At 41.4% G+C, this 26,369-nt stretch overlaps 1 protein-coding gene across 1 annotated transcript in view; it reads left to right on the top strand.

The window, feature by feature from the left end:
* Positions 1-18,955, top strand: part of CYBB (cytochrome b-245 beta chain) — a 34,197-nt gene extending 15,242 nt beyond the window's left edge. Inside the window, exons 7-13 of the mRNA XM_070289897.1 lie at positions 3,321-3,450; positions 5,841-5,933; positions 8,592-8,845; positions 10,135-10,297; positions 12,237-12,383; positions 14,848-14,972; positions 16,408-18,955. Of these exons, the coding sequence (XP_070145998.1) occupies positions 3,321-3,450; positions 5,841-5,933; positions 8,592-8,845; positions 10,135-10,297; positions 12,237-12,383; positions 14,848-14,972; positions 16,408-16,534 (1,039 nt within the window). The 3' untranslated portion in view covers positions 16,535-18,955. The remainder of the gene's footprint in view (positions 1-3,320; positions 3,451-5,840; positions 5,934-8,591; positions 8,846-10,134; positions 10,298-12,236; positions 12,384-14,847; positions 14,973-16,407) is intronic.
* Positions 18,956-26,369: the final 7,414 nt, after the last annotated feature.

Below are 26,369 nucleotides of genomic sequence, written 5' to 3' on the forward strand. Positions count from 1 at the left end.
AAGACATGCTCTTACTGTCCTCATTTACTGGGGAAATGATAGACAAGGAAACAGACTAAAAAAGTTTAAGTACAGGGTTGGCCAGAAAGTTAATTTGGCTTTTTCTGTACCATCCTATGGATAAACCCAAATGAACTTTTTGGCGAACCCAGTATGTAGCCAAGCCATCACCAGTTTATCAGTGGTTTAGATGGGATTGGAACTCAGAGGGGCTAAGGCAGGCAGTGATGAATCTGTCCTAGAGATACTCAGTGCCTGGATGTGCGGTTGAGAGAGTTTGCCTTATTGGGACCCCTGTTTCATACCAGGCTTCCTTTTTCTACTGTTTCACACTAGCCGATTCTCCCACCTGCACGCAAAAGCAGGCCTGGGAAGTTCCCCAGTGGGTACGGGGCTGCATATAACTAAGAGTAGAGGAAGTAGGTGCTCAAGGCTCAGTGACTCTGCTCTGAGTCAAGTCAGCCTAGAAGTGGCTGAGACTTGAGTATGAAAAGGGGAAGGGTGGGGAGAAGCAGCCTGTGGCAACCCCTCATGTGCATTCTTTTTTAAAAATGTTTTATTGAAATATAGTTGAGGTACCATGTCATGGTAGTTTCAGGTATATGGCAAAATAACTCACTTATACATTCTTTTTCATCTTCTTTTCCATTATGGTTTATTACCAAATATTGAATATAGTTCCCTCTCCTCATGTGCATTCTTGATCAACTTGCAGACCCTGACCCCTGGTCATCCCTTTCTAAACACTGAAAAATCAGTATAGACAAAGACTCTTTCAATTCAGTTCAGTCACTCTGTCATGTCCTACTCTTTGTGATCCCGTGGACTGCAGCATGCCAGGCTTCTCTATCCATCACCAACTCCCTGAGCTTACTCACACTCATGTCCATAGAGTTGATGATGCCATCCAACCATCTCATCCTCTGTCGTCCCCTTCTCCTCCCACCTTTCTTTATAGTGCAACTCTCACATCCATCCATGACTACTGGAAAACCCTCTTAAACCAATGAGTACCTTTAAACGGAACTCGGTCATCATCCAGTTGTTTCAGAGAATCCTAGAGAAAAAAAAATTAATCTCTTCCCCTCTCTAGCTGAGTAATTCCACCACTTTAAGTTTGTATAGATTCATAGATTTGTATCTTTTTTTTTTTTTTTTTGGCCATGGATCATGTGGTATATTAGTTCCCAACCAGGGATTGAAACTGTGCCCCCTACATTTGTAGTGCAGAGACTTAATCACTGGACTGCCAAGGAAGTCCCTCACAGATATTTATCTTACTGTGGAGCAGGCAGAGGACAGATATGTTCCCTGTTCTCCACCTGAGGAAAATCTGCCACTTACACTGGTTGACTGATTCTTAGTCTCATAGCTAGGTAGCAGCTGAACTGGGATTAAAATGCAGGTTTTCTGACTTCCAGTCTTGGCACTGAGAAGAGAAGAAAGTCAGTTTCTTTTTCTCTATCACTCCCCATGTGATCTTAAGCATTAAGAACTCTAATAGTTATCATTTGTTGGATCATTACTTTGTGCGGGAGTCTTATATGCATCATGCCAGTTGATTCCTAAAATGAACTTTTAATGAGGTACTTATGCCTATCTTATGGGCTTCCCAGGTGGCATTAGGGGTGGAGAACCTACCTTCCAATGCAGGCGACATAAGAGATGCAGGTTCAATCCCTGGTCAGGAAGATCCCCTGGAGGCGGGCATGGAACCCACTCCAGTATTCTTGCCTGGAGAATCCCATGGACAGAGGAACCTGGCGGGCTACAGTACATAGGCTCACAAAGAGTCGGGCATGACTGAAGAGACTTAGCACGCACGCACATGCCTATCCTACAGCTGAAGAAACTGAGGCTCAAAACAAGTAAAATAACTTGCCCAATTTGCCACTAAATTAGCAAGGGGTGGATGTGGGATGTGAAATCAAGGCTGTCTGGCTTGGGTCCAGAATTGCTTTCACCAAATCATTCTGCTTCTAGTTACCTGGTCTCTCTAAGCCTCATGGTCCACATATGTAAAATGAGGGTGCTTACATTTCAGGCCTGTTATGAAAACCAACTGAAATAATTTGTGTACAGTGCCTTTCCCATACCTGGCACATGACAGATGCTCAACACATGGTAATTCTCTTCCCTAGGACCTAGGGATAGAAAGCGATGGTTAATGACCTTGAAGTCAAACATCCTCTGAATATACCAAGTGGCCCAAACTTTTACAAAGGGCCTTCTATGTGTCATCTTATATATTTTGAAATGCTAGTGTTAGTCACTCAGTCATGCCCGACTCTTTGTGACCCCATGGACTACAGCCCGCTGGGCTCCTCTGTCTATAGGATTTTCCAGGCAAGGATTCTGAAGACCTTGCCATTTATGTTTCTAGAGACCAGAGACCTGACTCTTTCAACTTTGCGCCTCCCTCCACCAGTTCCTACTCAACCTGAATTGTCTTATGTTATAGTAGTTGCTCAATTAATACTTATTGAAGTGAATGGGCTCTGAGCATTTCAGGAAACATACTATCAGTGTTGATGTCTGTGAGAATGGCATATCTCCACAAAGCCATCTCAAGTGAATTTCAGCCTTTTGATTTAATTTAGACAATTTTGAAAAAACAAATAAAGGATCTATACCAAGCCTCAGGGCTACTGTAGATGGTTGTATGGGTTGTCAACTACACAAGCGTACCTGGCCAATGGGAATGAAATTAGTCCATGCTCTGCTGGCCAAACTCTTTGCCTCTAGGGCTGTCCTCAAAGAGGCGGGGCATCTTGTTCTAATTTTCAGAAAGACCCTGTACCCATCAGCAGTTGCTCTCATAGATTTGCAGTTTTTCTGTTTTTGTTTCTAAATGAGAATAATATTTGAAACAGAAGCACAAATGTTGCACTTCAGGAAACATGTATGGATGATCCAAACTTACCCTGTAGATGTAATGTTACATATAAATATCCTTTGTGCCATCATACATGTTTTTCCTTTTTATTCTTTTTCTCTTTTTTTTTGGCTATGCTGTGCAGCATGTGGGATGTGGGATCTTAGTTCCCAGACCAGGGATCAAACCCACATTCCCTGCAGTAGAAGCTTGGAATCTCAGCCACTGGACTGGCAGGGAAGTCCCCATATAATTTTTTTTTCTATTGCTAAAGATCATGCATTTTTCCCTTCCTCTAATCTATTGGGAGGAGGCAATAAGATATTGCTTGTAAATCAGAAGTATAAGACCCATATTAGAATACTAAAAACACATCCAGAATCTCAAAAAATTAAGAACTTAATGTCTCATTTCTAAATGGTCAAGACTTACATTTCCTCCTCAGGCAGATTGTACGTGGGCAGACTGCAGAGAGTTTGTTGAAACACCGACCAAGAAACTGTTATCAAAACATCTCAGAGTGGGGAAAAATAAAGAACTGTCCAATCCCAGAGTTCTCTGGGAACCCTCCTATGGTACGTACAACTCATTGTTGCTATTATAGTTTCATTACCAATAATCTTCAAACTACATCTAAGAAATACATACAAATGCCATAGAGTTGTCCATTATGAATGTCATGGAACTGCTAGGATAAGTATCCAGTGTTTTTCTGCTATGCTAATTGTCTGGAATTAGTTCTTGAAAAGTAACCTTTACATTAGTCTGATATGAGCATCCTCATATGAAACTTGGAAAAGTATTGTTTTTTTTAAAGTGCATTTGGATTCAAGAACTTCTATCTCTTCTGGATATGATGGCCATGATAATATCAGTTGATGATTTTCAGAGGGATTCCATCCTGAGCTGAATTGGAAAGCTCAGATAATGATTTATAATATAAGGAGCCAGGAACCTCCTCAGATACCAGGAAATAAGATTTTCTATCCAGCTTTCAGAGCTGAGTGGAAATTTGTGAGATGGTACATAGGGCTGCCATTAGATATCAGGAGGTCCTGTCTGTGAATAACAGAGACTGGAGAGCTAGGTTCATGCCAACACCCAATGGCACTTCATGGTAGAGCAGGGGTGTGGCAAGGGTGACCAAGGGAAAGGATGCTAAAATATTTCCCTTTTGTTGGGAACTCTCAAGAACTCCATTTTGTTTATTCTCAATATCTCTGTTCCATAGAGTGAGAAGTGAACCCTATGATTTTCATACCTTTTCCCCCATTGGCAAGCAATACACGTTATCGGTTATTATGTTAGCTATTGGTATAAAACTAAGCAAAAATCAACGTTTGTATAGGTCTTCTGAAAAGGATCATTAGTTGTGTCCTTAAACACAGTATAATATAAATGCAAATTTACCATCCCATTTCTCCTTCCTTTTCCCCTACTCTCCTAATATAGGAGTACTCTTCCTCTAGAAACAGCATCTAGAGGACTTAACATCTTTCAGCATCCTTACTTATTAATGAAAGTAACCAGACACATCACTGAACTACCCCCACTACATAGAGACATCAGTTGTTGTTGTTGTTTTAGTCACTCAGTCTCATCCGACTCTTTGCAACCCTATGGACTGTAGCCCACCAGGCTCCTCTGTCCATGGGATTCTCCAGGCAAGAATACTGGAGTGGGTTGCCATTTCCTTCTCCCAGGGATCTTCCCAACCCAGGGACTGAACCCACATGTCCTGCATGGCAGGTGGATTCTTTACTGCTGAGCCACCAGGGAAGCCCAGAGACATCAATAGAAAGGATTAAAAGGGAACTGTATTGCAGATCCTCTTCTGAGTTGGGAAAGGCACATTTCCTTGAAGACACCTGGAGTCAGAATGCTACTACCTTAGCAGACACCTACCTCAGAAATGCTCCTGGGTTTCTGGGAAGATTAGAGGTGATGTCCAACACCTGGTTCCATTCAATGTGGCCCCAGGTGGCCCCCAGGAAATAGATGGATAATGCTAGATGGTTTGAAAAACCTGTCCCATGAAAATGAAGGCCAGTAGCAGAGAATTTATGACTTCCAGGCAGATATTTTTCAAGTTTGATTGGAGATAGGGCTATTTGGGTGCTCTCAACTTCCAACAATAAGTTTCTTAAAAATTTTCATAGGAAGATCATTAGTGAGAGTACGGAAAGTCCTCTGAGATTTCTTCCCCTCTTGGAATCCCTTCTGGAATGTCGTATTTAAGATGATATCACCTTCTAAAATTCTTTGCTACTTCATATATTCAACTAGGAACCTAATTGACTGAATCCCAGGATGGATCTGTTTGGTCTAAATATTTCTGGACAGCAAACAATGCCACAGAGTAATTCCAGTGGTCTGGAACATTGCAGATTCTGACAAGAGGGGACTCTAGAAAAAGCTAAAAATCTCTGGATCTGTCCTTATTCAGCAAGTGCATTGCTCTGAGAACTTGCCAGAATATTGGAGAAACAGCTAAATTCTTACATGAAATTTCTCATCTTGTGACGAATCAAGCTTTGACTACGTGACTGAGAGAAAGTAATTGCAATGTTACATTAAAAATATGATGTTTTTGAAATGCTTTCCTTTAGAGAAATGTTAATTCCAAAACCAACTTTACTCTGCTGTAGGATTCTCACAACTCCTATTGCAACAATAGGAGGAAATCCCATTCTTGTGGGCAGTTCCTCTTGGGAGAGTTTCATACTGTAGATATAGTTCCCCAAAGTGACCAAAGAGAATGTTCATTTTTACTGGCTCAGAAATTTATTTTAACTTTAGGTATTTTCATGCATTCTTTTATAGAAGAAATTTACTAATATAATATCAAATATTTAAACAAGTCCACAAATGTTAATTGCATTTCTAAAATGTTTTGTCCCCGTGAATCTTTTATTAACTACCACCCCTTAACACATGCTTTTTTCATTGTTTGTTCTGGTTACAGACTTGGAAATGGATAGTGGGTCCCATGTTCCTGTATCTCTGTGAGAGGTTGGTACGGTTTTGGCGATCTCAACAGAAGGTGGTCATCACCAAGGTAGGCACTGGCTTAGGAATGACTGTCTAACTATATCATGGACAAGTCTACCCAAGTTCTTTACAACACTGTCAGAGCTGTCTTTTACTTGGTTTCTTTTGATTCAACTTAGGGCAGAGCGATGACCTATGGTTTGTTTCAATGCCCCTAGCCTGATAATCAAATGATTGGACCTTTCCATTGGGGAAACTAGAATTTAACATTTTCTGTTGAAAAATGAATGCAAATATTTTATGTAAATGAATTTGTGTTGTGTGTGTGTGTGTGTTAAGGGGAGAGGCATGAGGGATGATGTGATTAGTTAAGAGTAAAGAAGCAAAGAGATGAGTTCAAAAGGTCACAAAGGTCATTTATTGAGCCTTAAAATATTCAGATGCTGAAAGAATCAGGGAACCAGGGCAGATCTTACTGAGATAGAGATCATTCCCCAGGTCCTCTTTGCCTCCTCCTCTGTGCTTTGTATGTAGTAACAGAATATCAGAGGTAATGTCCTCAAAGTCTTTAGTAAGCTAACTAAACTTCATTGGGAGTTGAGTCTGGTAACTTCAAATATATAGTGTTTGATTCCCCTCATGTTGATGCCACTTCTTATCACTAAATAAATAAATATCTAACTAAATAAATAAAAATAGAATTACCTTATAGTTTCAGAAAACATCAGACAAGACTATTTTTATCAAATTGAATTCAATTCAGTTCAAAAAGTATTTACCAAAGTTTACCATGGGTTGCTTTTGCAAAACACACAAAACCTTCCTGTCCACCTACCTCTTCTTTCTGGACCACTATGGAAGGTCATAGGAACGTAGTCCAGCTGGCAAAGGAGTTCTTGAAATATAGGAAGCCACAACAGTTCTCCTTTTATGATATTTATATTGTATGAGAAAAAGCCCACAGATCAGCAAAAAGAGCAACCACAAAATTTCCCTTACTAGACTAAAATGAACTAACCAGACAAGTATTTCTGCTAGGCCTATTTCTAAGGCAAACTTGTTTTCCTGTGAATAAAATGAATATCCATTTTCTTCTCATGTCAACACATGTAAGAAATGAAGTACTATCCAAAAGTATTTTGTGACTGTGTTGTCCACTAGGACATTTTACTCCCTCCTATCCCAGTGTTGCCTGTGGTGGCAACATTGCAATATGGTAAAAATCATGTTCACCACACAAAATTGCAATGTGAGCAGCATAATTTTCAAAGTCATTTTCATCAATCTTTGTTTTCAAAATGAAGCTTTACACCTCCTTAATTCAGTGATGAAGGTCCATGGGTTGCAGCCTTGTCATTTAAGTTATATTTGAATCACAAATTTTGGAAACATTTGACAATTTTTCTTAAGGAAAAGGATTTCCCATTCTCCTACTCCTCAGTCATGAAAAGTAAAGCTCAGCAGTATCAGTCAACATTGTGCTCAGTCCCTTCAGTTGTGTCCAACTCTTTGCAGCCCCATGGACTGTAGCCTGTCAGGCTCTTCTGTCCATGGGATTTTCCAAGCAAGAATACTGGAGTGGGTTGCCATGCCTTCCTCCAGGGGATCTTCCCAACTGAGGGATTGAACCAGTGTCTCCTATGTCTCTTGAGTCACTCGTGGATTCCTTACCACCGAGCTACCAGAGAAGCCCCTTACTCAACATTAGGAGACTGCTCTTTTGTTTCTATTGATTGTCCTTTCCTTTGATGTCCCTTGGTTTGTTTTCTGTTGTATATATAAAGACCTTCTAAGATCTCAGGAATCATCACAGAAACAGCATATTACAATGAAAGCATTTTGTTGTGTTCTATTTTTATTTTTATTTACCAACTCACCAGTTGATGGGCATTTGGACTGTTTCCAAATTATTTTGCTATTGCAAACAAAGCTATTATGAACATTCAGGTACATGGAGAACGAACAATGGGTGGGTGGGGCCTGGCTCTGGGAGAGGTGAATGGTGTACTTCCCAAGTAGGGAGAAACAGAAACAATGCATGAAATCAAGCAGGCTCAAGGTGGGACTTGGGACAAAGACAGGCCAGCACCTTAGGCTTAGTTTGGGGGACGTTGCTATGTAACTGTCAACAGGGTCGCCTTCTGCCTCTGTCTGGCTGCTAAGGCTCTTGATCATCCCTCTGGGGAAACAGGAAGGCTGAGTAGGAAACCATCTCTTCTTCCTGTTTCTAGCCACTGCCTTGATTTCTTAGAGGAAAAAAAAAATCACGGTAAGCCGGAGTCTTAGGTTGAATTCCCTAGCCAAGACTCAGAGACAGAGAACTGCATGCAGAAGGCTTATCGGGGCGTGTTCTCAGGAGAGGAACTTGTAAAAGAAAAAAAGGCAGGACTGGGGGAAGAAAATGGGTGGCTGTCAAAGTGGTTGCAACTGCAGCCTCAGCTGATCCTACAGGAAGTGCTGGAGCTGGGATGGCCCCTGGGAGTTGTCCAGAAGTGAGGACAAGGGCCAGGCCTTTGGGTCCCTGCATCAGAGCTCATTGTGGGCCACTGGCTACAGCCGAGGGCTATTCCCAGTAAGAGATTCGTTTGCTGGAAGAACTACTCTGTTGGCCCTGAAGAAGGGACCTGGGTAGGGCCTCTTAGCTCAGCCTCTTATCCATACAGACACTGACAAGACAAGTACTGGGAGAAAGGGGCATTTCCAGAGACATGTTTTATTTCCATAGGTGGTCACTCACCCTTTCAAAACCATCGAGCTCCAGATGAAGAAGAAGGGATTCAAGATGGAGGTGGGCCAATACATTTTTGTCAAGTGTCCCATGGTGTCTAAGCTGGAGTGGCACCCTTTCACCCTGACCTCTGCCCCCGAGGAAGACTTTTTTAGCATCCATATCCGCATCGTGGGGGACTGGACAGAGGGACTCTTCAAAGCTTGTGGCTGTGATAAGCAGGAGTTTCAAGATGCCTGGAAACTACCAAAGTGAGTAGAGTGCCTGTTACAAAGGTGCATGCGTTCAGGAAAATATGTCACTAAATAGCTTTGCGTCTCCCATCTCTTACTCCAGTAGCCCCTGAGTCTTGACAAAACACACGGATTCTACAAACAGAGGTAACGATCTCTGTGTTCCCCATATTACATGTGGTGAAGTGTTAGTCTCTCAGTCGTGTCCGACTCTCTGAGACCCCATGCACTGTAGCCCACCAGGCTCCTCTGTCCATGGAATTCTCCAGGCAAGAATACTGGAGTGGGTTGCCATTCAGTTCTCCAGGGGATCTTCCCGACCCAGGGATCGAACCCTGGTCTCCTGTGTCTTCTGCATTGCAGGCAGATTCTTTACCATCTGAGCCACCGGGGAAGCTGTTTATGCATATCTGTATAAATCTTATGTAAAATATAAAATATTTGAATCATATGTTAATCATGAATATTCCCCAATGCCTTTACATTTGTAAGGGTCAAGGTCAAGGTATGTTAACTTTCAATCAAAGCTATACTTAAAATTTAATTGCTGTACATTATTTGAGGGGAAATGCCAGGTGGTGCTAGTGGTAAAGAACCTGCCTGCCAATGCAGGAGACATAAGACACTCTGGTTCAATCCCTGGGTGGGGAAGATCCCCTGGAGGAGGGCGCACCAACCCACTCCAGTATTCTTGCCTGGAGAATCCCATGGACAGATGAGCCTGGCAGGCCGCAGTCTACAGGGTCGCAAAGAGTCAGACACAACTGAAGTGACTAAGCATGCATGCATGCCAGATCTTACTCAGTTGGCCTCCTTCTTCCCACATGCCTAACATGGCGTCAGGTACTTAGTAGATGCTGAAGAAAAGTTGGTCAAATAACTCAATGACTAGACAAATGAAAAGTGGAGATAATAAATTCATAAGATATTATAGCGTGGAAAATTCTCACTTTAATGTGCAAAAATTTCAAGTGCGGGCTGCCCTGGCAAAACACAGACATGTGTGTGTGAGTGTGTATGTGAGTGTGTGTACGTGTTTGATGTGTGAAGGGAGGTACGGGAAAAAATACCCCTGAGAGTTACCGCATATTTTCAGTTAGCTAAAAATTTCTCTTCTTACTTCCAACCCCAGTGTTCACACTGAGTTGGTTACTTGAAAGCCATCTCACAGAAGAAACTGCCACATCATCAATACATTGTCCCGGTTTGAAGTGATGTATTGCACACCCCCAGTGATAATGTGTGCCCCCTCCGCCTCTGAAGAGCAAGACATCTGTGTAACCATCTCCCCCCATATTTCCCTCCAGGGTAGCTGTTGACGGGCCCTTTGGCACTGCCAGTGAGGACGTGTTCAGTTACGAGGTGGTGATGTTAGTGGGAGCAGGGATCGGGGTTACGCCCTTTGCATCCATCCTCAAGTCGGTCTGGTACAAATATTGCAATAAAGCCCCAAATCTGAGGCTCAAAAAGGTAGGTTCTTTCTTTTCTTCAGAGAGCTTGGACTGGTCATCACACTCTGCCAAGTGAAGCTTCAAAGAGCCATCAGGGCAGTGGCTGGCAGAGATCAGGCGAAGTGAAGACAAGTTCTGGGTGGTTTCAGAGAGGCAGGCTTCTCACAAAAGGGCCATTTGATAAATTAAAGGTGTCTCTGGGACTTACCTGGTGTTCCAGTGGTTAGGACTCAGCACTTTCACTGCCAAGGGTTTCAGGTTCAATGCCTGGTCAGGGAACTAAGATCCCACAAGCCTCGCAGCACCACCAAACAAACAAATAAATGTGGTTCTGTAGATGCAGGCCTATTATTGAAAGCAATGTACCATATTTACATGGTATTACTAGAAATTCAGATGAGAGAGAGCTAAAGTGTTCACAATCCCAATCCAGTAATTCTCCTTTTGGTAAATTCTCTTCCAACATTTTTCCACTTATTTATATATTTTTAGAGAGCTGCATATATTGAGTATGTACAATTTCATGTCCCACTCTTTTGAAAACATATAGTGTTTTTCAGTGTTGTCACAAGCTTGCTAATAATCATTTTTGATGAGTCCTTCATGTTCCATTGAGAGGATATAGAATAATTTTTCTATCATCTTATGTTAGATATTGAGGTAGATTCCATTTCCAGTCACCTCTCCCCCACATTTATTTGCAGGGGGAGGACAGGAGACATGTCCTTTCATGACACTTTTACTTTTTTACTTTCTATGGCTGTCTCCTCAGAGTAAAGTCCCAGGGGAATTTTTGGTCCCATGTAAGTTGGGTTTCATTGCCTGAGAAACGACATCTTTAATAAAGCTTGAGTCACTCTAATGACTGTTGTTGTTTAGTCACTAAGTTGTGTCCAAGTCTTTGTGACCCCATAGTCTGTAGCCCAGCAGGCTCCTTTGTCCATGGGATTTCCCAGGCAAGAATACTGGAGTGGGTTGCCATTTCTTTATCCAGGGGATCTTCCTGAGAGAGAACCTCTAATAGGCACATGGAGCTTACTTTGACTTTCATTCTCCCTTCCCCTCTTTTCAATGTTAAGGAGGTGTGGGTAGAACTACTTTTTCCCCTAGAACTCCAAGGTGTCTGGCGTAGCAGGCAGGGAAGTTGTATGGTGGCAACCATGGCTCATCAACATCCTACTGATCTTTCTGAAAGGAGAGTCCAAGGAAGTGAGGAATTCTGAGAGGGCAAGAGCAGCCCCAGAGGGCACATGGTGGGCTCATGTTTTCTTCTTAAGCTACAGATTTCTGCGAACAAGCTGTTTATTTACTATGCTGCTATGTAAAGGCCAGAGCAGGTTCATGCAAGCTAGTTTGTCAAATATCTAGAGTTTTCTGAAAACCTATGTTTCTAGGCATCCTGAGCAACAGGGAAAAGTGGAAGGTGGGAGGGTAGAAATCCATATGTCAATGCTGATAGGTCTCTATTTAAATATGATCTACTCAATTCACAGATATAGAGAACTAACTGGTGGTTACCAGTGGGGAGAAGAGACAGGCAAGGGCAACATAGGGGGAGAGGATCAAAAGATACAAACTATTAAAAATAAAATAAGCTACAAGGATATACAGCATGGGGAATATAGCCAATGATTTATAATAATTATAAATGGGGTATAACCTTTGGAATTATTGATCACTCTACTATACACTTGTAATTTATATAATACTATACATCAATGATACTTCAATTTAAAAATTATATATATATACATACATATATATGTGTATATATATATATATATATATAATGGTTGGATGGCATCATCAACTCAATGCACATGAGTTTGAGCAAAATCCGGAAGATGGTGAAGGACTGTGAAGCCTGGCGTGCTGCAGTCCATGGGGTTGCAAAGAGTTGGACATGACTGAATGACTGAACAGCAAATAACCTGCTTCACGGTCTGTCCCCCTCTCAGATCTACTTCTACTGGCTGTGCCGGGACACACATGCCTTTGAGTGGTTTGCGGACCTGCTGCAGCTGCTAGAAACACAGATGCAGGAGAAGAACAACACGGGCTTCCTCAGCTACAACATCTACCTCACTGGCTGGGATGAGTCTCAGGTAAGGACAAGATACCCAGTCTCAGGTCTCTCCCATAGCACCCAGGGCTTACCGACTTCCCCTTGGCTATTGGAGTGGCTTGTGTACAGGTTTTAAGAATAGTCAGTGGGTTCAGGTGATCCACCACATTCACTCTGACTCAGTATGCCCATATGTTCAGACTGTTGAGACTAAATTCAAAGCTGGTATCTGTGGGACAGGTCAAAGCTAGGGAGCCTACAAAGAAGTCAGAGCCATGACTGTGACCTTGTTAGAGCAATGCCCCCACCAGGAGTATTGAACCAGGTGGATAAGATGATCCACTGGTTTACGGGAAGAAAAGATAATATTAGCTATCTCTCACTCTCTTTCTGTGTGTGTGTGTGTGTGTGTATATAAATATATGCATATGTATGTTGCTATTGTTTAGTCACTAAGTCGTGTCCGACTGTTTTGTGACCCCATGGACTGTAACCCGCCAGGTTCCTCTGTCCCTCGGATTTCCCATGCAAGAATACTAGAGTGGGGTTGCTACTTCCTACTCCAGGGGATCTTCCACACCCAGGGGTCTCCTTCATTGGCAGGCAGAATCTTTACCGCCGAGCCCCCTGGGAAGCCCATAAATACACATGCATAAATACACATGCATATATATGGGTATATATTCCTTTAATTTGTATTATGTATGTTTTATAATATACATAATACATTTAATAAAGAGTCATAATAACTGGTAACAATTCTTAAGCATATGCTTGTGCCAAGTATTCTTCTTAGTGTTTACACAGATTGTCTAATTAAATCCTCACAACCACCTTATAAGTAGCTATTATTCTTATCCATATTTTACAGATAGGGAAGCCAAGGCCCAGAACAGCTTAGGTCATTTGTCCAAGGGCATCCAAGTAATAAATGCTCCAGGACCTGCACTCTTGGCCACTTCCAGTAGTTCGTGATAATCATTGGTAAATAAATCAGTATATATCTAGTGAAGGTGATATATGTATGTATATATGTATACATGTGTGTAGTACACATATGTATATATACTCCCTCCTGAGACATTTAGCAATGAAATTGTGAATTTTCAATGGATAAAACAATTACAGCTACAAGTATTGATAAGATAACAATTCACGAGACAACCACCCACAACAAAGAACTATCTGGCCTCAAATGTCTAAAGTGATGAGACTGAGAAACTTAGAAACAAGCTAATGATTCCTAGCGGGTAACGTGTTTCTAAATAAACAAACATTAATAACTTGGCCCAGAAACAGCATAACTGTCCTCCTGAGTGAGGAGCTAAGGCAAGAGTTTCTGGTCACTGGCTCAACTGGCCACACCCATACAATGGCTCCTCATCAGAGACATTTTTCACATGTACCTTGTACCTGTGAAAACTGACTTCTTCTCATTCAGGTTTTGGCATATTGCCTATTATAAATTCTCCAAGTCTTCAGAAAGTTTTGTAGGTCCAATAGGTCCCACAGGTCCCACAAACATAGATCCCGGGCCACATGACCATGAAAATTGCTGCTCTAGAAAAAGTGGTTTTAAGATGTCACTTCTGCAATTTAAAGACAAAACAACAGAATTTGATAAAAATGAAACCCAGTGGGAAAAATGTATAATATATTAATTACTCTGCAGTTCTGTTTTTTTCAAAAGCCAGCTTTTTTTTCCCAGTGGAAAATTTTTTGCATTGAAAAATAGTTATTTTTCTTTGCAAAACTTTGTGTCTACAGGATTATTAAACCAGGGAAACCACCCTTCTTAACCTCTTCCATCCCCATTATCCATCCCCTGTCCAGTAAATTTAAAATCTGATTTAATTGTTAAATTTAATTAACCATTTTTACTAAAAAATACCTGTGGTTCAAACTGAGGCTCCCTAGAATGGTAACCGAAAGCAACCCCCCCCACCCCACCCCCACACACAGACTATTAATAGCTTTAGGCTTTGTTTGATGTCTTATTACATTAGCAAAATATGAGTGTATTTTAATCTATGATTGTGTTAATTCTTAGTGATTCTCTCAGAACAGTGGGAGTATATTCAGGACAGACTGCTAGATGTACTGCAGAGAGAAAAACAGTGAAATAGCATTTAAATCATACCCACACTTTAAAGTCCGGCTCAAATGCTGCCACCCTGAGACCTTCTCATATCCTCCACTTGTCCTCCCTTCTTTGTTCTCACGGAGATGTTTGTGCCTCCTCTATGACATTCATGGTACCTTAGTCTACAAACAGGATTGCCCACCTCTTTATTTCAAGGTCTCCCTTTCTAGACTATAAATGGCTTGAAATCAGTGTGTTCAGTGTTGTTGACCTTCTAGCTTCTGGCATAATGCCTTGCTTCATATATGTACATTTAGAATGGGTAGTTAGAGCTTGGTTTGTGGGATATGTTAGTCTATCTGTGTGTGTTTATAGAGCATGACTCTTTTTTCTGAATTCAAATTCTTGTTCTTTCCTGCAGGCCAGTCACTTTGCTGTGCATCATGACGAGGAGAAAGATGTAATCACAGGCCTGAAACAAAAGACCTTGTATGGACGACCCAACTGGGATAATGAGTTCAAGACCATTGGAAGTCAACACCCTAAGTAAGGAGTTCCCCCAACAGAGTGTTCTTGAGGCTTACAGTCTATGTAAAGCAGCAGCTCCCAAACACAGCTAAATTTATATATTCTGGAAACTAAAATATCTAGATAACTATATTCACACTCATAAAAGGTTCTAAATATCTCTCACTTTAAGAAGTCTTTAAATCACACCCAACACTGACTGGTGAGTTCCAAACAGAGTCCCAGGCCCCACCTCAGACTTTCTGAACCCTGCTGCCCTCAAGTAGGCCCATAACTCAATTCTTTGCTTTTATCTCCTAAATTTCACTCATGTATCTGCTTCTATTAACTCAACAAGATTTATATTGTTTACTAAGGAGACACTGGCCCCATTTTCATGTATAGCTTTTGGGTCCTAATCATAAGTTGACAGATACCCCAGGTCCTTCTTGCCCTCACTAAAGCTTTAGTCATTATGAAGCTTTGAAGAGATCTTTTATCTTGTTAGAACACATGGCAAACTCAAGAAATCACCATAAATACACTCTTTATGTCATTGCTTCTTACACTTTAATGAACATGTAAATCACTTGGAGGAGCTTTTTAAAATGCTGATTTAGTATATGTGGGGTGGGGCCCAAGAATCTGCATTCTTGGCTTTGAATGGCTTTTTGAGTTTTCTTGAAATCTTAACATGAACAAGGAATTGGAAATACGGTCACATCAAAGAACAAATCATCACAGCTTTGACATTTAAGCCAAACAGATATTTTAGGGCAGATTTGAAAAAAGTGTGAAGTCATAACAATTTAAAAACACAGCTGACCTACTTCAATAATATGTATTCTTGAAAAGCTGACACCAGGGCTCTGGTCTGAAACCACAGCTAGAGGAATAAGGCTTTAGAGTCTAAAAAGTTGAAGGACGAAGCCACACCAAGTTGTTAGCAGAGTTGCCGTTCCTAACGTGGGTTTGTTCCTGATTTTAAGACACTGGAGTGACTTCCCTGGTGGTCCAATGGTTAAAAGTCCGTGCTTCAAGTACAGGAGGGTGTGGTTCGATCCTGGGTCAGGGAACTAAGCTCTCACATGTCCCATGGTGTGGTCAAAAATAATTTTTTTAAAAAAGATGCTGGAGTGTTTGAGAACACAGAGCCCCGAAACGAAGTAGACCACAGGCTCACAAATTCACCACCATTTTCTCTGTGGTAGAAGTTTCCATAAATCTTGCTTGAATGTCATTTTTTTTTTCAATACAATCAGCTGCCTTTTAAAGTAGCCAGCTGCCCCCATAAACAGGACCAAGCCACCCTTCCAAGGGTCACCTGAACTCTGTCATTTGTGGAAAGATAAAGGAGCTGAGGAGACTCTGCTCTGAGGCCTAAAATCAGTAGGAAATCTCCCGATGTGCTTTGTAATTGATCCCATCCCAAAGCCTAAAACTGTCTTTTTCTTTCTCTGTTTCTCCCCAAAAGTACCAGAATAGGAGTCTTCCTCTGTGGACCGGAAGCCTTGGCTGACACCCTTAATAAGCAGTGCATCTCCAACTCCGACTCTGGCCCCAGGGGAGTGCATTTCATTTTCAATAAGGAAAACTTCTAACTGGTCTCTTCCATGAGGAATAAATGTGGGTTGTACCACTGAATAACCAAGTAATGCTAGTGGATAATATAAGTTCCTCCCTTTAAAAAAGAAAAAGGAACTATGATGTGATGATTTTCCCTGAAAGGAATGTCAAAGATTTTTAATGGTGATAAATTTGCATTTGTGTGGAGCTTTATGGTTTTCAGAGCAATTATATAAACTTTTTTTTTCATTTTGTTTTTTCCCTTTACAGTAATGCCAGGAAAGGTAGGGCAAAGATTCTCAGACTCAGTTTTCAGGATAAAAAAAAAAAAAAAAGGTTTAAAGTGGTGAAGTAACCTCCCTAAGATTAAAGCTGAGACTGGCTCTAGGCCATCTGACTCTAGTTTTGGTGATCTTTCAGCAATAGAAGGTTGCCTGGAAATTGGTTTGCACACTCCCCCAAAGAAGAAGTGAACCAGGGAATAGTTATTCATATTCCCTTTTGTGTCATCTTTGTTATCAATATTGCTCTATTGAAGGAAATGTTCCAAGTAGGAGATAATTTATCCTGTGAATGATTCATCACTTAATAGTGACGACATCCTCCAGTTTACCAATACAGCAGCCTAACTGGGTCAGAGATTTCTCCTAAAAAAGAATATTAAGCTGACTGGATGTATATTTGACCCACCATTTACACTGATACTTGGCAGAGAGTGGATACTCATTGAAAGTTAGCTGAATGAATGAATGAAAAGACATTTAGAACCATACGGTGCCAAGGTAGAATCAACTGAAAGCCTTAAACAGTATTATCTGAGGAAATCACTTCTGATACTCTAGTTGACCAAATGAGCCTCATTCTCTTAAGGGTACAGAACAGGCTAAGGTTAGTAACCAATAGGTTGTCCTGTCCAAACACTCTTATTTGAAGCATTGCACCAAAGGGAGATGGAGGCAGAGAAATAAACTCCTCTTGTAATTCTGGCTGGCTCCTTTAGTCCTGCTCCTGCTGATGCTATGAAAGAAATGCAAACTAATTTATTGCCCAAAACGGTCCTCTCCAGCCAGCACTTGTGAATTTGAAATTAAGAATTGTGACAAGAATGTATCTGACAGCTGCTTTAAATAGCATCCACCCTTTGTTTTACTTAAATACACATGGAAAATTGATCTTACTGGTGTAACTAATGATTTATCCTTCTATCATCATGATCATAATAAAACTTACATCCCAGAAACTAAATCCCTAGCTTACTATATAGCTTTTGAATTCATATCCAATAGAATATTCTAGATATTCATGAGTTCAAGAATCTCTAAATCACTCTTAATGTAACTGCTCCTACTTCTGGAAACTAAAAACAAATTTATTTGTTATATTCTCTGCGGCCACAGATATTTAGAAGTAATCAACTTTAATAATGAGAAAGAAGGAGAAAGGAGCAGAGGGGGAGGGCAGAAGACCAGGTTAGGAGGAAAGGGGAGGGAGGGAGGAAGACAATAGAAGGAAAGTGAGAGAAAGCCAAAAACAAAAAAAAGGCAAAAGGGAAGGGTAGGGGAAGGGGGTCACTTTCTACCCCAGATTTCTTAAAGTCTTGTATGTATTGAATGTAATTGCAGGAGCCATATACATATTCATTTTATTCTGATCACATAAGGTATTGAATCTGAAATTCTGGCCACAAATTTGATGCTGAGTGGACCTATTCAGGGGACCAAGCTGAACTAGAAAGAACTCAGTTGTTCCATTGGGTCCCCAGAATGCCCAGGGCACTGAGGGCATCAAGTCAGGCTTGCTTTGGGAAGGTCTTTTCCCCATGATGTCCAGGACTGTTTTTTCAAAGAGAAACTTAGGTCTGCCCCATTCACACTGCACCTGAGGAATCAGTTCATTCATTCAACAAAGCTGTATTGTGTTATTGCTATGACTCAGGCTCCTTGTTTGTGGTTTCATTTCTTTATGCCAAAGTGTGAGCCAGAAGGGGGACGAGAGTTACAGGGAGTCTGAGAATCTGGGCCCTTCCTCCCTATGTGGCATAAGTAAAACCAACTTTATTTGTTGCTCTGAAAATATCTCTGCAGGGTTTTCTATTTTTGACACCCAGAGAGTTACGCCCTGTGTTATCCTGGTTATAAGATGAAAAATGAGTGTAAACGCGCTTGTCATTATAAGAGCTTCCTTCCTGCTCCCCAGCCACTGGCTGCCCGTGCAGCCTTTTTAGCATTTAGTATTTAGTATTTAGTAACAGTTACTGAGAGAACGATTAAGCATTATTTTTAATCTCAAGGCTATGAAGGAGTTTCTTATTTCTTTTGCTTTTGCAACATTGTGTTTATTAATTTGAATACTGGTAGATGTTGTGTGTGAATAATTTGGGAGAGGGGGGCCCTGGGAGATAATTCTTGGGAAGAACTATCAAAATGGCACTCAATTATTAAAATGAATGAGCTGTGTCTGTGTTTGTGTTATTGATCTTCTTATTCAAGGATGGACCTAGAGGGCATAGATTTTCTCTGCCCCAGTGGGATTGAGATTCTCTGTGTTTTCGTAGATGACATGTCAAACACGGCACAATTTCTGGATTGAGTAGGGAAAACGAAGTACTGAGTTCTGTACTGATATCCGGGTGACACTCACAACACTGGTACAAGGAAATGGACAAGAGAGTATCACCTGATATTGTAGATAGAATTTCAAAGGCAAAGAAGCCCTAGTATAGCAACTTCTTTTTTTTTTTTTCATTTCCACTCATCTTTTAGGTTCTTTTTTTTTTTTTTTTTTTTTTTTTTTTTTTTTTTTTTATCTTTTAGGTTCTAACTTTGCAGTTCAGTTCAGTTCAGTTCAGTCGCTCAGTCGTGTCCAACTCTGCGACCCCATGAATGGCAGCACGCCAGGCCTCCCTGTCCATCACCAGCTCCTGGAGTTCACTCAGACTCACGTCCATCGAGTCAATGATGCCATCCAGCCATCTCATCCTCTGTCGTCCCCCTCTCCTCCTTCCCCCAATCCCTCCCACCATCAGAGTCTTTTCCAATGAGTCAACTCTTCACAGGAGGTGGACAAAGTACTGGAGCTTCAACTTCAGCTCATTCCCTCCAAAGAAATCCCAGGGCTGATCTCCTTTAGGATGCACTAGTTGGATCTCCTTGCAGTCCAAGGGACTCTCAAGAGTCTTCTCCAACACCACAGTTCAAAAACATCAATTCTTTGGTGCTCAGCTTTCTTCACAGTCCAACTGTCACATCCATACATGACCACTGGAAAAACCATAGCCTTGACTAGATGGACCTTTGTTGGCAAAGTAATGTCTCTGCTTTTGAATATGCTATCTAGGTTGGTCATAACTTTCCTTCCAAGGAGTAAGCGTCTTTTAATTTCATGGCTGCAATCACCATCTGCAGTGATTTTGGAGCCCAAAAAAATAAAGTCTGACACTGTTTCCACTGTTTCCCCATCTATTTCCCATGAAGTAATGGGACCAAATGCCATGATCTTCATTTTCTGAATGTTGAGCTTTAGGCCAACTTTTTCACGCTCCTCTTTCACTTTCATCAAGAGGCTTTTTAGTTCCTCTTCACTTTCTGCCATAAGGGTGGTGTCATCTGCATATCTGAGGTTATTGATATTTCTCCCGGCAATCTTGATTCCAGCTTGTGCTTCTTCCAGCCTAACTTTGCAGTTAGGTGCCATCAAATCAGGTTGTGAATAGATATACACTCATGGTTCTGTGTTGGTCATTGTTCTATGAGTCAACCAATTATGATCCCCCCATCTAGGAAAGGTATAGAGGTGTGGGCATATGTTCCTGTGGGGGTCAGCAAATGCTGCCATGGAGGGAAAGGTCATTAACTGAAACAAACATCAGCAACATCAACAGCTAATCTTTAATAAACACCTTCTACTATGTCAAATGTTTTAATCCCTCAGGATTTTGCAAGGTAGTTGTGTGCGTGCATGCTAAGTTGCTTCAGTCGTGTCTGACTCTTTGCAACCCTATGGACTGTAGCCTGCCAGTCTCCTCTGTCCATGGGATTCTCCAGGCAAAAATACTGGAGTGGGTTACCATGCCCTCCTCCAGCAGATCTTCCCAACCCAAGAGTTGAACCCCCATCTCTTAGCAAGGTAGCTATAGCTATTTTATCTCAGTTTTGTTGATTTAAAAAAACTGAAGCTGAGCAAGAATAACTGATAGGCTCAAACTATCCCACAACTACTGGGAAACTGGATCAAAACTAAGTCCATATATTTCTAGCTAAAAATTTCATGTTCTTTATGCCACGCTAGCAGATTAGACAAGGTATAAGTACCAAAGATTTTTTTTAAAGCTATTGTGCTGCTGCTGCTGCTAAGTCACTTCAGTCGTGTCCAACTCTGTGTGACCCCATAGACGGCAGCCCACCAGGCTCCCCCGTCTCTGTGCTATTGTGCTAGGTACAGATAATGCACTAAGAGCTGCGTAACTGTAGTGTATAAACCTTTGGTTTTTACTATCTAAGTATCTTGGTAACTTAATTTAGAAATATTGATTAACCAGATTCATGCTAATTTTTACTTTATTTTAATGCTTTAGGCTTTGTTGAGGTATAGTTGACAAATAAAATTGTAAGATATTTAAAGTGAGCAACATGATGATTCACTGAATGTTTTTCCAAAGAACAACTTTCAGTTATATAACCACAGTGCAATGAATCAATCCAAGAAATTTAACACCAATACAAAACTATCATTTACTATATAGTCTATGTATAGGTGACATTGTATCTTTAGTGCATTGCATTGGGAGGTAGGTACTATCAGTTTGTCCTGTTATTAGTGGTATTAAGTTTGACCACCAGATTTTTCTGTTATAAATGTAAAGGTATTACTTTACTTTTGTAATCAGTAATTAACATTTGGGGAATACTTCTGATGATATGAATATCATTTTCTCCAATCGTCTTTCACCCAGTCATTTTAAGATACATTGATGAAATCACATTGAATTGATTTTTATAATGATGGTTACCAAATATCTAGATTCTTAATAAAACTAGATATTTTATAAATATCTTAAACCTCAATAACCTACCAATTTCTTTCCCCTTCTCAGATTTATTGAGATATAATTGATATGGAACATTGTGTAAGTTTAAGATGTACAACGTGTTGATTCAATACATTTATATATTGCAAAATGATTACCACTATAGCCTTAGCTAACACTTCCATCCTGTCACATAATTACAATTGCTTTACTGTGTTAAGAATAATTAAGATATATTCTTTGCAGTATCCCAGACATTTTGACGTGTTGCACTTCCATTTTCATTTGTTTTGAGATATTTCTTGATTTACTCTGATTTCTTCTTTGACCCATTCATTGTTCAGGAACATGTTTAATTTCCACATATTTGTGAATTTTCCAGTTTCTTCCTGTTACTGGTTTCTGACTTCATACCATTGTGGTCAGAAAAGATACTCATGATTTCAATCTTCTTAAATTTACTAAAACTTGTGTGAGACCTATCATTTACTCTGTGCTAGAGTATGTTCTGTGTGTGCTTGTGTGTGCTTGAGAAGAATGTCTATTCTTTGTTGTTTGATGAAATGTTCTATATATGTCTGTTAGTTCTATTGGTCTGAAGTATGTTTCAGATTCATTTCCTCATTGATTTCCTGTCTGAATAACCTATCCATTGTTGAAAGTGGAGTATTGAAGTCCTCTACGATTATTGGATAGTTGTCTATTTCTCCCTTCAGATCTGTATTTGCTTAATGCATTTAGGTGCTCTGATGTTGGGTGTATATATATTTATGATTATTATAGCTTCTTGACTAATTGCCTCCCTTATCATTATATAATGACTGTCTTTGTCTTCTTAACATTTTTGCCTAGGAGTCTATTTTGTCTGATCTAAGTATAGCTACTCTTGCTCTCTTGGTTTCCACTTGCATAGAATATCTTTTGCCATCCCTTCACTTTGAGTCTATGTGTGTCCTTAAAGCTGAAGTGAGTCTCTTATGGGCAACATAGACTCTCTGCGACCCTATGGACTATAGCCCACCAGGCTCCTCTCTCTGTCCATAGGATTTTCCAGGCAAGAATACTGAAGTGGGTTGTCATTTCCTTCTCCAGGGGATCTTCCCAACCCAGGGATGAAACCCAGGTCTCCCACATTTCAGGCAGACTCTTTACTGTCTGAGCCACCAGGGAATCCCATATAACATATATATATATATATATATATATATATATATATATATATATATATATATAATGTATATATATATAATAACAGTCTACCTTACAGTGATAATTTCAGTTTAATTACATACAAAACCTCTTTTTACTACCCCCTTTTGTATGTTTTATGTCACCATTTACATCTTTTTATATTGTATAACTAAACAAATTGTAATACTTTTGTCCTTTAACCCTTATACTAGAGTTAAGTAGTGAACACATCACTATATTACAGTGTTAAGGTATTCTGAATCTAACCTTATGCTTACTTTACCAATGTGTTGTCTTATTTTCACATCTAATTAGCATACATTTGTTTCAAGCTTGAAGAGCTCTTTTCAGCATTTCTCTTAGGGCAGATTTACTGGTGAGAAATTCCCAGTTTTTGTTTGCTAGGGAAAGTTTTTATTTTGCCTTCATTTTTTTTTTTAAGATTTATTTATTTTATTTATGGCTGTGCTGGGTCTTTGTTGCTGGACATGGGCTTTCTCTGGTTACAGTGAGCAGAGGCTACTCTTCGCTCCAGTGCGCAGGCTTCTCATTGCAGTGGCTTCTTTTGTTGTAGACTATAGGCTCTAGACCCAAGGGCTTCAGGACTTGCGGTTTGTAGGTTCAGTAGTTGTGGCACACGGCTTAGTAGCTCTGTGGCATGTGGGATCTTCCTGGACCAGGGATCAAACCCGTGTCCCCTACATTAGCAGACAGATTCTTAACCAATGGACCACCAGGGAAGTCCTTGCTTTCAAGTCTGAAATACAACTTTGCTGGCTAAAGTTTTCTTGGCTGGTGGTTTCTTTCAGCATCTTGAATTTTCAGCATCTTTTAGCATCCCATTCTCTCCCGGCCTGCAAGGTCTCTGCTGAGAAGTCCACTGATAGCCTTATGGAAGTTCCCTTGCATGAGAGATTTTTTTTTTCTTTTGCTGGTTTTAAAATTCTTTGTCTTCAGTTTTGGACAGTTTTGTTATTACGTGTCTTGGAAAAGATTGTTTTGGATTGAAAATTTTAGGTGACATTAGCTTCACGAACTTGGATGTCTAAATCTCTTCCCATGTTTGGGAAGTTCGCAGTCATTATTCTTTAAATAAGCTTTCTACTCCTTTCCGACTCTCTTCTAAAACTCTAATGGTGTATACATGATTTTTTATCGTGTCCCATAATCCCCCAGGCTTTCTTCATCCTTTTCCATGTTTTTTTTCTTACTCCTTTATTGGATAATTTCACTTGGTCTCTCTTCTTGCTCAAAGATTCTCTCTTCTGTTTGCTAAATTCTGCTGTTCTATACTGACTTCTTCAATTATTGTATTCTTCAGCCCCCAAAATTCTGTTTATTTTTTTTCCTTTTTTTCTATCTTTCTGTTGAACTTCTCATGTTGTTCTTATATTTTTCCTGATATCATTAAGTTGTTTATCTGTGTTCTCTTGTAGCACTCTGAGCATCTGTAATTATTTTGAACTCTTTATTGGACAATTCCTAGATCTCCATTTCTTTGAGGCCAATTACTGAAATTTTACTATATCCCTTTGGTGGAAGCATGTTTCCTGATTCTTCATCATTCCCATAGCCTCAAATAGGTGTCAGCATATTTGAAGAAGCAGTCACTTCTTCCAGACTTCATGAACTGAGTTTAGGGAAGGAAACCATTTACCTGCAAGAGCAGCATACTGGATCATACGGTGACTCTGTGTCACCTGGTCCAGGGTCTTGAGCTTGGGGGTATGTTGCAGCGCCCAGTCTGGGGAAATGCGATGTCTCTTCAGCTCGGGCCGCTGGACTCCACAGTACAGAAAACTGTGTGGTCCTTGGTGAGTACTGAATGGGGGAGAGGGATTCCGTAGTGGCTGCTAAACAGTACCTCCAGTTCTGCTAACTAGTGTAGGCAGTGGGGATGGCCAGAGCTGGTGGCATACACACACTTGGTTGTGGCAGCCAGCTGCAGTTCCCATGCAGTGGAGGAGGCTCCTTGCAGACACACTTGTAGTGGTAGGAACCAGGGCTGGTAGCGAGGGCCAGTCTAACCATGTGCCCTCTAGTAGCTGCTGGGGATCTGGCTGTTGACATGTTCTCCTGCAGCTGCAGACACTCCCCTGCAGGGTGTACACTGTGGTGTAGGCTGGTGATGGGTTCAGGCTGGGGGCATGGAGCAAAGCTGGAGGTGCTAGGTACAGGTGGGCAGGGTGGTGCTGGCCAGTGACAGAACATGGCTGGATCCCAGCTCACAAGCTGCTGTGGGGGCCCTGGTTGTTGGTGTACTCACCCATGGCTGAGCACTCACCCAGGGATGCACACTGCAGCTTGCAGGCTGCAGTCAGAGGCCAATGACTGGTGTCAAGCCAGTGGTATGCAGGTGCACAGCTGCAGGCACTCGCTTCCAGGGCAGGCCTGGCAGTGGGGTCACCGAGGGGTGGGCGCTAGGCTGGCTGTGAGCCTGACTCCACGGCGCTGGTAGAGGTGGGGAGGGACTCGGATAGCTGGTATCTTACACTTGCCCAGCCACCCAGACCTCAGTGCCTGCAGGTGTGACCAGCTTCCGGTGGGGGCGGGGTGGCAGTGCTAGGGTAGGGGGCGGGGCAAGACTCAGGTGTTAAGCATCACTGAACAGACTACCTGTGGGGCAAAGGCTGGAGACATCAGCAGGGGGTCCACGCATGTGTGCTGGCCATTGCCTTCATCAATGGAGAAACCTGCAGAGTTTTTCTGCAGAGCGGATCTCCGTGAACCACACTCTCTCCCACTGCGTGTCTGCTAATAGCAGCTAGCCTCTGCGTTTCCTCCTGATTCATAGCCGGCTATATTGACCTCTCAATTTGGCCAGTGGGGTGGGGGTGAAACTGAAGCAGAACCTTCCTGCAGTGTCCTAAGAACCCAAGGAAGCTGTCATTCATGCCACTCTTAGGGAAGGGGTGAGTTACTGGTGAGGGCAACTCTTTCTAACTGGGAGGTTCCTTCTTGGCCCTGAACAATGCCTGCTTGGGAAGGGGGGTGGTGGCAGGGAATGATGTGGGCAAAATGAATTTGTTTTTTCTTCTCTTTTTATGTGATGATTCACAGGAGTTTTTGTTGTTGTTGTTCCACAGTGTCGCTAACAGTTCCTAAGTGGACTCCAGATGTCTCCCAGAGCTGTTTTTGTTCAGGAAGTGTCCAGTCATTAATCTTTGTAAGGAGATTAGAAAGCTGGGTTCTCCTATGCCACTATGTATTAATTTTTGGTTGTGTTGGATTTTCCTTGCACTGTGTGGACTTTCTCTAGTTGTGGCAAGCAGGGGTTACTTTTTATTTCCAGTTCGAGGGCTTCTTATTGTGGTGGCTTCTCTTGTTGTGGAGAAGGGCCCTAGGGTGCTAGGGCTTCAGTAGTTGTGGCAAACGGGCTTAGTTGCTCCGCAGTATGTGGGATCTTCCCTGACCAGGGATCAAACCCACATCTCCTGCATGGATAAACAGATTCTTTACCACCGAGGAGACACAAGAGAGGCCGGTTTGATCCTTGGATTGGGAAGATCCTGAGGAGAAGGAAATGGCAACCTAGTCCAGTATTCTGGCCTGGGAAAGCCTGTGGACAAACGAGCCCGGTGGACTACAATCCACGGGGTAGCAAAGATTGGAACATGATTTAGCAACTAAAACAACAAACAAACAATACCAGG

Source organism: Ovis canadensis, chromosome X, assembly GCF_042477335.2.
Source record: "Ovis canadensis isolate MfBH-ARS-UI-01 breed Bighorn chromosome X, ARS-UI_OviCan_v2, whole genome shotgun sequence".
Classification (NCBI taxonomy): Eukaryota; Metazoa; Chordata; class Mammalia; order Artiodactyla; family Bovidae; genus Ovis; species Ovis canadensis.